The 11,252-nt window shown below is 57.6% G+C and overlaps 1 protein-coding gene across 1 annotated transcript; it reads left to right on the top strand.

Annotated features, from left to right (window-relative positions):
* Nucleotides 1–767: 767 nt before the first annotated feature.
* On the top strand, nt 768–6,483 carry ZNF683 (zinc finger protein 683; the record flags this gene model as incomplete). Its single annotated transcript, XM_079777868.1, has 5 exons — nt 768–878; nt 1,894–1,948; nt 3,475–4,160; nt 4,988–5,116; nt 6,160–6,483. 5 exons carry the CDS (start codon nt 768–770, stop codon nt 6,481–6,483), a joined length of 1,305 nt encoding a protein of 434 aa, XP_079633994.1.
* Between the last annotated feature and the right edge of the window lie 4,769 nt (nt 6,484–11,252).

Here is an 11,252-nt window from a genome sequence, read left to right on the forward strand (position 1 = left end):
GTAAAGAGGGAAGGGTGGTTACTGAGGGGAAGGGGAAGTGCCTTGGGACATGTGTTGAGCTGAGGTGGTCGCGTGCTTCGTGACCTTCAATGAAAGATGGCAGAGAAGCGAGTAGACGACTGAGCAGACAGCTGAGCTCAGGGCATCTTCCTGGCAGACCAGTCAGGGGCCCGGAGCCACTCTTGGCCACTCTCTGAGACAGACGCTGGTGAGAGAGCTGGGGGGCAGGCTCGGGGGGCAGGATCTGGGACCTCCTTAGCTGCCCAGAAAAGCTGTGTGGGTGAGCGGATGCAGGGCTCTGCTTGGTGGACAGTTTCCCTTGGCGGGAGCCTGTGGTGGGTAGTCTGCAGTCCTGAATCCCTCCCAGCATGGAGGAGAGTGGCTTCCCAGTTCCCTGTGGCCCCAAGGAGTCTGGAATATTCCCTCAGATCTCTGAGCTCACTTGGGAATAATCTTCATAAAGACCTTCCTCTCTCCTCTCTTCCCCAGGAATGGGAATCAGTCTGGCTCTGCTCCTCACCTCTGATTGGCTACAGGAGCCAGGAGCACATCATTGGCTTCTAAATGTCAGCACTGAGAGAGTCCTCACACATCAAATAGTCCAACCCGCCCATTTTGCAGATAGGGAAACTGAGGCCAGGAGGGCAGTGACTGGCTCAAGGTCACTCGATGGTTTAATGGGAAAGCCAGCCCTTGAAGCCATGCCATTTGGAGGACCTTTACTGCTCACCTGTGACTGACTTGTCTTCCCAGCAGGTGGTGGCGGTATGAAGGGGGGACCTGCTCCAGAATTGGGTTGTCACAAGACCGAGCCCCTGAGGAGCACAGGGAGCTCCCTGTCCCCCAGCCTGGACTTCCAGTCCTGCCAAGACGACCAGGTAAGGTGGAATCGCAGCCCTGCTTATGGAGGGAGGGGACGTTAGGAGGAAGTGGGGGAAATTTGAAGGGACCTGGGTTCCCATTGTCCCCTGGTCCTGAGCACCCCTACCCCAGCACATCATGGGGATGGACCCTTGAGGTGCCAGACACCCTCTCGCGTGCCCTGGGGGCCAGACTCTCCTGTGGGCCACGAGAAAGGGGCAGGGCCACTCGGAGGCTTGGCTGTATGATTGTGGCCTTGGCTTTAGGGCCCGTCTTGTGGGGTTTGCAATCTTCTTTGTTGTTGTTGTTAATCCTCACCGAGGATATTTTTCCATTGATTTTTAGAGAGAGTGGAAGGGAGATGGAGAGACAGAGAGAGAGAGAGAGAGAGAAACATTGATGTGAGAGAGACACATTGATTGCTTGCTTCCCACACTTGTCTCAGCTGGGGCTGGGGATTGAGCCTGCAACCTAGGTACATGCTCTTTACTGGAATCGAATCCGAGACCCTTCAGTCTGCGGGCCGACGCTCTAACCTCTGAGCCAAACTGGCTAGGGTGGGTTTACAGTCTTGATGAGGATTTTCTTCAAGTTGTCGTTGGCTCCATTCAAAACAGAGTAGATGGTCTGAGACTTGGTGGGACCAGGGTGGTTAGGAAGAGAGGTGGGAAGAAGAATGCTAGGTAAGGGGCTCTAGGGGCAGAGGGAAGGCATTTCTGGGTAGGCATGAAAGTGCCCGGGGAAAGGAATCTCTGAGTGAGGGAAAGGGAAGCCATTTGAGTGACAGATATAGCTTCTCCTCCTGCTCTGGAAACCAAATAGGGGTGGGATCATCCCAGGGACCCAGGAGTCACAGCCCCCAGCCCCTTGCCCCCTGCCCTCCAGGTCTTCCCAGCCTGCAGGCCGCTTCCAGACACAGTGGACATCCACGGCCCGTCCTGTGCCAGCTGGCTGTGCCCCTGCCGCTGACAGCAGCCAGGTCTGCCCTGCCGGCCTGCCCCAGAGCCTGGATCTCTACCTATGTCCCTGCAGCCGGCAGCCCCGGGCACAGCCCCACAGGGCCTCGGAGAGGACTCCCTGAACACCAGTAAGTCCAGGCCCCAGGGCTGCAGTACGTGGAGGCTGAGGTGGGGCACTGTTAGGCTTCAGGGTGGGAGGGGGAGGGGACCCGGTGTCACTGGTAAGGACAGAGCCTCAGGCACACTTGACTAGCACACTTTGGCCTGGAGTTCGGACCTAGGCGTGCAGGGGGCTCTCAAGGCGGTGACACCTGAGCCAGAGGAGGTGGGCAGTGGGATCAGGTGTAGGCTGTGAGGATGGCACTTGCCTACCTCTTTGAGCTAGAGGAGCACTGACTGGGAGTTGGGGTGGAGCCCCGGTGCTGCTCTTTTAGCTCCAAGACCTTGGGAACATCACTGAGGCCAGTTTCTTCTATAAAAGTCAGCTCTCACTATCCCTATGTTCTAGGCTTGTTGCATTTTATTTTAAATATATATTTTTATTGATTTCAGAGAGGAAGGGAGAGGGAGAAAGAATCATCAATGATGAGAGAGAATCATTGATCGGTTGCCTGTTGCACACCACACACTGGGGATTGAGCCCACAACCTGGGCATGCACCCTTGACTGGAATCGAACCGGGACCCTTCAGTTTGCAGGCCGACTCTCTATCCACTGAGCCAAACCAGCCAGGGCGGCTTGTTGCATTTTAATACACCATTCCCTTAGGCCACTGTGACCTCCTGGAGGGCAGGGACTGCGTGGCTGTGTCCTTTGTCACCTACCCCACCCCCTGCAAGAGCACAGAGCAAAACAGCTCAGTATAGCGTTGGTTGAGTGAATGAATGAGAACTCAAGCAGACAATAGATATGTATTGTTTTTACTTCCTATCACTCCTGATTAGCTCCTACCTCACTGTCTGTTGCATCTCAGTCCCCTTGCAAAGCTCTTCTCTACTTTCCTCCTAAATATTCACCTGTTCCAGAACAGTCCAGCGCCCTCTTCCCTTCCCTTCTCTCCCTTCCCCTCCCTCCTTCCCTCCTCCTCCCCTCCTCTCCTCTCTCCTCCTCTTCCCCTCTGCTCTCCTGTTCTCTTTAGAGTGGCACTGTGTGCTAGGACCTCCTGCGATGATGGAAATGTTCTGTGCCTGTGCTGTCTGATATCATACCTCCTACCTATTGAGCTTTTTAAATGTGGCTAGTGCCCCCGCGGAGCTGAATTTTTTATTGCCTTTATTTTAATTAATTTCAGTGCGGACACGTCTCAGGTGTCCATTTTGGACACAGCAGACCTAGTGTCATCCTCAGGTGATATCATCTGGGCCCCTGGCACCCAAATGTATCTCTCCCGCTCGGACCTCGCCTCGAAACTCCAACCGCCCACCTGACTGCTCCACGTGGCTGTCTAACAGGCGTCTTCAATGGTTTCCTCTCCCTAAAATGGTTCCGCCCTGCACCAATACTAGCCGCTTTTCCTGGCAAGTGTGATTGCAGACAGGAAAGTCCAGCGAGGGAGAAGGTCTTGCCCAGTTACCAGCCCCAGGGGGCAGGCTCGATGGGGGCAGGACTCTGGCCCAGCCCGTGGGGCCCTGACTGGCGCCCCTCTTCTTCTCAGAGCGCCAGCCACCAGGGCCACATGCCGGCTCCACGGATGATGACCAACTCACAGCCTCGTCCCCTCTGAGCAGGGATGAGATGGGGAGCCAGCAGGGAAGAGCGGATGAGGAGGCCCCCTGCCCACCCTTCTCTCCTCACAACAGCTCTTCCCCAGCCCCCTGGCAGCGTGGAAAGTGCTCCAGATCCTTGGCTTTCTGCTCCCGCCCCTCACCCGTTCCCATCTCCCAAGAACTCCCATGCTGCCTTCACCCCCTCTGCCCTTCATATCCATTTCTCCTGCCCCCACCTTATCTGTTCACCTATGGGGCCCCACCTTCTGTCCAATGCCACCCTTTCTTCATGTTGCCCCAAGATACCTCCTACCCCACCAGGGCTGTGCCCAGTGTGCTGATGAGTGTCCGGGAGCCTGGGCGCCACAGCTCCTGGGGGGAGGCCCTGCGTCCCTACCCAGGGGCCTCTCAAGACTCTGGTCAAACCCCACTGTCCCAGGCCCGGATTCCAGGCCCTGGGGCTGCCGGGACCTTCTCCCCGGGGCCGGAGCACGCTGGCAGGGCGGCTCCAGCAAAGCGGGCCCCCCCGGGCTCCCGAGCAGCCCTGCCTTACCCGCTGAAGAGAGAGAACGGCAAAATCCTGTACGAATGCAACGTGTGCAGCAAGAGCTTCGGGCAGCTCTCCAACCTCAAGGTACCGGCCTCCTGGGCTCCGCTGCCCACCCCCCACCCCCCAGCATCTTTTAATTTAACGGTGGATTTAGGCCTTGATCTCGGTCTCTCAGCATCTAGTGCAAAGCCCTTTCCTGAACAGCCATTCCTTCTAGATTCCCAGTTAAGCCTCCTCGTGTTTGTTTGTTTGAAGTTCAGTGGGCGAAGGAGTCGATCTCAGTGAGTCCCACAGAACTGAGGACCAGCCTTTTTCAAGTGGGATCCCACAAACCAGCGCCCAGTGCCGTTGGCGTCCACCAGGGGGCGACCATGGGCACACCTCCATGTCAGCAAAGATGGGCAGCTAGGCATAAGTCGGCACTGCTGAGGTTGAGGAAAGGTTATGATTACTGGGGGGAGATGCCTTCTTGATCCTCTAGGGCATGAGTTCCTAAACGTTAATGAGCCGCAAACTACCAAAAGAGCTAGTGAACATGCAGATTCCCAGACCCCAGCCCAGGGATTCTAATTCAGATGGTCAGCGTGGGGCCCGAGAATCTACATGTTTAATGTTTTGATGTACTTCCGGGTGACGCTGCTGCTGCTGGTCTGTGGACCACACTTTGAGAAGCACTGCCCCCACCTGGCCTTCTGACCACTGCCACCTCCCTCCCTCAGGGCAACAGGAAGAGGGGGTGTCTGAGGAATGGAAGAGAGGCCCCAAGGGGGGAGTGACAGGGAGGAGAGGGGACTGAGAGGCCTTGATGCCAGAATGAGTTCCTGTGGAGATGTGGGGAGAGGTTCAGAGAGGACCCCAGGCCCTGCTGGGGCCCTGGGCTGCTGGCAGCATTTCTCCCACACCTGGCTCAGGTCCATCTGCGTGTGCACAGTGGGGAGCGCCCGTTTCAGTGTGCCCTGTGCCAGAAAAGCTTCACCCAGCTCGCCCACCTGCAGAAGCACCGCCTGGTGCATACTGGGGAGCGGCCCCACAAGTGCCTGGTGAGACCCTTCTCCCCTCCTGCACTCCTGCAGGCAAGTGAGGAAGGCGTTCCAGACCCTGGGGGGAGGGCCCCTGTAGCCTCCATTTCCAATCCTCCTGAGCAAGCAGAGACTGGACAGGAGGCAAGGGTGGGGCCAGGGAAGGAGGTGGAGGAGGATGAAAATGACCCCTCAGCCTGGAAGGGCCAGGAAGTGCTATTGGAGGTCACTCCTGGGGTCTGGAGCGGGGAATAGAGGTGCAAGTCTGTGCGGGAGGATGATAAAGTTGGGGGTGGATACCTATTACCTTCTTTCCAGCGTTGCTGGAGAAGTTAATGGCATAATGTGTACAAAGTATACAAACACTGCACATAAATGACATCAGCTCAAGGTTGGCTCTCTCCCTCTTTGAGCCTCCTCACTGCCCTTGGGTGGTCAGAGGGCAGGGACTCCTTTCCTGTTTGACACAAACAGAAATGAAGGCAGCCTAGTGGCTATGAGTCTGAGCTGCGTGGGTTCAAATCCTTGCTCTGCCTCCAACTTGTTGTGTGGCCTTTGGCCAGTGGCTTCACTCCGCTGAGCCCCTGCTTTCTCGCTGACTTATAGGAGTTGCCCTAGTATTAGTCATGCTTCTTCAGGGTCCTGGGGAAGACGACATGAGACCAATTCCTAGCCTGTGGCTGCTCCCAGTAAATGTTAATTATACCCACTGAAGCAGCAGCCCCACTCACAAAGGATGCATGTGATTATCTCGTTCAGTCTATCATACCGATGAGGTTAAGTATGAATAGTCACATGTTACCAATCAGGTGAACAAGGCTCAGAGAGGGGAAGTCGCCTAGACAAGGTCATGCAGGGAATAAAAGAACCAGGATACCAACCCAGGTCTGCCTGGCTCCAATGTGCCAGACACTGTGGGTCCCAGGGTGGAATCCTGGGGCGGTGGGGGCGGGGGGAGCTTCAGAGTCTGTATTCCAGGGAAGTGGGGAGGGAGTAGGGAAGGGAAGCGGAGAGCCGGAGCCAGCTGGGTGGGCAGGACTGATGCCAGTGCTCATTCCCATCAGATGTGCCACAAGCGCTTCAGCAGCTCCAGCAACCTCAAGGCCCACCTGCGCCTGCACTCAGGGGCCCCGCCCGCCCCGTGCACTGTCTGCCCAAGTCGCTTCACCCAGAACGTTCACCTGCAGCTGCACCATCGGCTGCACGCTCCACTGCCCTGCAGCCTGGCTTGTACCCACCTACCTCTGACATCTCTCACCTGCCTTGCCGGGTGGCACCAAGGGGCACTAGATCTTGTGATGGCGCCATCAGAGAGGCGGGTGGGCCAGGAAGCTGACAAGAATAAGGTGTCCTCAGCATCTCAGGGAAAGCAAGGGCAGCCAGCCTGATGGTGGTGTCGGGACTGCTCTGGGGAGGGGCAGGGGCAGAGCGATTAAAGGATTTTCTCTATCACCAGTTGGGGCCTCTTGAGCTTCAACAGTGGAGGGGGAAGCCGCCGGGTATTTGCCAGACTTCACAACTCACCTTGGAGCAGGTCAAGGCAGGAAGACACATGGAGTGGGTCCTGCAGTCACTACCTCGGGCTTGGGTTTGGCTTCTGCTCCCTCTTGGGACCAGGTCCTTCATCTCAGCTCACAAATGGACAGTCCAGTCTTCCAGGCCTCTGCAAGGTGCAGACTGTGCTGCCAAGAAGGGGCACATTGCTCTCTCATCTGTCCAGATGTCTGTCTGCTGCTTCCCACCACCTCTTGTCTTAGTTCTTAGGAGGCCACGGTGCCCCTCAGCTGGTTACTCCCTGCCATGCATGATGTCCCGTGTGCCAGGACCAGTCACCACAGAGGGCAAAGGGCTAAGGAGGTGCTGGGCTCAGTGAAGGGGAAGAGGCCCTTCAAGGACTATAGGCAGAGAAGAGCTGGCAAAGAGAGCCTGGGGAACTGGGACCCTCCCGGTGGCCTTTCTGCGGTCCTAGAGGATCCCCTCAAAGGTGCAAGGTGTCCCCTACCCGCACCTGAGAGATACAGAGGCAGCAGCAGGTGGGAAGGCAGCAGCTGGGAGGCAGAAGGTCCAGGCTATATCACAGCGAACAGTAGCTGTTATTAAACAACAATGGCTGGACATCGTCCAGCAGGGCGCCATTCCCAGCCATGTGGGTTTCAGGGCGGTTTCCCCACGGGGTGCTGGTGGAGATTCTGGCTGTGTCCGTCTCCAGGACAGAGGGCTCTCACAGGGAGCCCACCACGGCAGACAATGGCAGGGTGGGCTTCGCCACCCAGTCACCGCTTTGGACCCCCCCCCCCCACCGCCCCGCCAGGTGACAACCACTGGGTAAGGCCCCGCCCAGTCGACGAGACCACGCCCACCCCAGCACACGGCCCCGCCCCGTGTTCTAGCTCCTCCTTCGTGGGGGCGGGAAAGACCCTTCGCTCAGCCCCGCCTCCTGGCCCCCGCTCACCTCGATCCCTAGGTCCCCGCCCCCCTCGTGTAGACCCAGCTTGGGGGATGGCTGTCTCGGGGGGCCCTGGCGCCCCCAGGAGACCCAAAGGCGCGCGGGCAGGGCCCGGGGGAGAAGGGGTCAGTCGCCGGGGTCCGGGCGGCCCCTACAAAGCGCACTCGCTGTCCCCGGGTATGGGCAGCATCTGGGTGGGTCCCCGCCGGCACGCGGGCGGGCGGGACCGCTGTTTGCTCTGGGGGACGGGCCGGAGTAGGCGGTTCTCCGCTCAGGAGCGGATCCGGGTGGGCCCGGCGGCCCGAAGCGGTCAGGCGCCCCGACGTCCCGGGCCCGGGGCCTTGCCCGCGCCATGGCCGAGCGGCGCGAGGGCCTGGGGGTCCGCCTGGTCCGTCGCCTGGCCGGGTTAGGGGTGCGCAGGGGGAAGCGGACCCCGGAGGAGGCCAGAGCCCGGGATAGGTGAGGGATGGAGGAGGGCCGCGTGGGGTGCCCTAGCGTGTGTGTGCGTGTGTGTGTGAGTGTGTGTGTGTGTGTGTGTGTGTGTGTGTGTGTTGCTGTCTGAGATTGTAGTAGATATTAAAATAAGCGTATGTGAGATGTGAGTGTCTCGGAGCATAAAAATGTGTCGATTTTGGATATGTCAATGCGAAGACGGTCTTTATAAACTCCCTGTGCTCTTCTGAAACTTTGAAACAACTTTTGCGATTTCCTTAAGTCAGGCTGGCCGCCCGCAGACAATTTCTTTACGGAGGAGTTAGAGGCAAACGCAGTCACTCCTTCCGCCTGTGTGGACTTTGATTCTCACCTAACAGGCCAGTTCCCTCTGGTCTTCCTGACGCTTTGTTAGGAGTGTGACCGGCCCCTGAGTGGTCTCAGGCTGCCCTGCACTTGCCCTTGGTGCCACGGAGAGGTTTTCCCTGTCATCCCAGATGGCAACAGCAATCAGCCTTTCTTTGCCACCTGCTTAGTGCCTCACTTGAGCGATCTCATTGAATCCTCACAGCAGCTCCATGAGACAGGTATTCAGTGTGATTCAGACATGGAAATGGAGGTTCAGAGAGGCAAAGTGCCCGGTCCACCGCACCACTGGGGCGTGGTGGAGCTGGAGTACCAGCTTAGGCAGTCGGACTCCAGAGCTCACATCCTGAACCCCGGCTGCTCCGTGGCCTCGAGAGACTGAAGGCCTGCAAGCAAGGGGGCCAGCGTCTGTCCCAGCCTCGGTGCCACTGGCCACGTGACCCGGACCAAATGAAGTCCCCTCTCCGAGCCCATTCACTGGCAGCTGATGTTTGAATGGCAGGAAAAGGCTCTGTATGGCTAGGAGCTGGAATCGAGGACCCCAGTAGCTCCTGGGCCTATATCCCAGGAGAGGGTGGGGTGTTTGTGTGTCTGTGCTGTTCAGTTACCCAGCAATTTGTTCTGATCTTATCATGACACAACTGTTTTCAGCGCACCTTGGGAGGAATGGGGGCGTGGTGGAGGCAGAGTGAGGGGAAGGGTTTGTACTGCTCTCTCACCCCAAAGAGAGAGGGGAGGGGCAGGGAGGGCCTAGCCACCCTATGCTGGGAAGCCTGGGTGACCTGGGGGGTGGTAGTGCCATGCCCTACCCCGCTGGAAGACACGCCCTCTCCCTTTACCCTGCCTGGCAGAAACCTGCCCTATAGGCCCAGGTGGCTCTGCTCCTCCCTCTCCCCACTTGAGAGGAGGTGGGGTTGGGGTGTAGGTGGTTCAGGGATTGGAGGGCAGGGGCGGGACTGCGGAGGCTCCTGCAGTAGCATGTTGACACATCCCGTGTATGCACTTGGATTCAGCTCTCACCAGCTGTGAGAATGGGACTGAGGCACAAGCCTCTGGTTCCTGCCGATTTCCCGGGGTGGGGGTCAGAGTGCATGGAGGAGGCCGCCGAGGCACATCCTCATCTTGCCCCCCCGTAAGTGTGGTGATGTCCAACCAGCCTTTGAAGTGGGATGGTCCTATGTCTTACTTCCAAGGCTCATTAGTCGTGTGAGTCTAGGATTCACCTCTCTGGCCTCAGTTTCCTTACCTGAAAAATGGGGGCACTAATACCCACCTTTTAGGCTTATTTTGAGGCTTAAAGGAGATCACGTAGGCACAATACCCAGTGCTAAGCCTGGCATAGGGAGTGCTTCAGCAAATGGCGAGCTTTTGAATTATCGGGACACCGTCTCTTTTCTGTATTCTGGCCCTGATACAGGCCCAGTCCCCACTTTTCTCCAAGCCCATCCCTCTTTCTCTGTCTTCTGGGGGTGGAGTGGACAGTTGTGGGAGGGAGCAGAGAGGAGGCTGCTGTACAAGCTTCCCCTTCCCCAGATTTCAGGAGCTCATCCAGGCTGTGGGCTCTGAGAGAAGTGAGGGAGGCCGCTGGGTCACGTCTTGGGGTGGGAGAGGAGAAGGCTAACTCATTCCCTTCCCCCTGTGCTTCCTTTTCAGGCCCTGGGGTGGCCAGAGTTGCCCTGACCTGGCCCAAGGCCAGGGCAGCACTAACAATGTCAGCCTCAAGGTAGGAGAGAATGCACAGGGGAGGCCGGGAAGGGGGGGGATGGGGGAGGGGCGGGTCCTGAGAACTTTGACTCATAAGTCAGGCAACTGGAGTTCTCTAATCCTCCCTTTGTCACTTATTCACGGGGTGAACCTGGGCAGATCACTCTGCACCTCTGAACCTCAGTTTCTCCATCTGCAAAATGGGGACCACAATGCCTCTCAGGGCTTCTGTGAGAAATGAGGTAATGGATGTAGAACATCCAGCATGGGGTCTAGATGCTCAGGAAACATGAGCTTCCTAATGCCGGGGTCCAGGGAGGCATGTCGGGTCTCCGCCTGTTCCCAGGACCCCCTTTCCCACACTTCCTGCTTTAGCTAGACCTCCCTCCCATCTTTTGTCCTTTTAACCCACTTCCTGGCATGGACCCCCCCCCACCCCCAGGGGTGATGCTGGGCCAGTGACTTAACCTTCTGGCCACAGTTTTCCCGTCTGAGCCACGGATCGGGCAGCACTGGGTGTCCTCCCCTTGGAGTTGGCTCAAGCAGCCGGGTGTCTCTCTGTGGTCCTGAATGCCATTCGTAATTACTAACACGTAATTGAGTACTCGTTATGGGCCGGTGCTCTGCATAGATTATCTCATGAAATCTTCGCAGCACTCCCAGGAAGCAGGTACTGTTATTTTCATGCCAATTTTACACATGGGGAAACTGAGATGAAGAGGTATTGCAGCTAGGAAGTAGCAGAGCTGGGATTCAGGCCCGGGTTGCCTCGCTCCAGGCCCCCACATGAATCATTGTCCTCTTCTGTCTCTTGAGGGGTTCAGCCCCTGGCTGCACCTATTTCACAGATGAGTAAATGGAGACATTTGGGATCAAGGGTCCCTGCTAGAAGGAATTTTGACCCAGACTTGGCTTCTCTGTTGCCAGAGCATAAATACCTCCTTGAAAACTGGTTTTTGGTGGGTGGGGGACAAAGGGGGCAGTGTCCTTATGGGTCTGGGATCCTGGGCCCTTTCCTCTTATCCCCACAGCCAGACTTGGCCCCAGGGAAACAGCAGACACAGGTCAGGCTTGTCCCATTTCAGGGGAACCCTCTTCCCGGACTCCCTCATGTCCCAGGTACATCTCTCTGCCCAGGTGTGCCTGGGGATCTCAGGTGGGAGGGTCCTGGGGAGGTGGCTGCAGGCAGAGGCCATGGGCGCCTGAGCC

Source organism: Cnephaeus nilssonii (assembly GCF_951640355.1).
Source record: "Cnephaeus nilssonii genome assembly, chromosome: 7".
Classification (NCBI taxonomy): Eukaryota; Metazoa; Chordata; class Mammalia; order Chiroptera; family Vespertilionidae; genus Cnephaeus; species Cnephaeus nilssonii.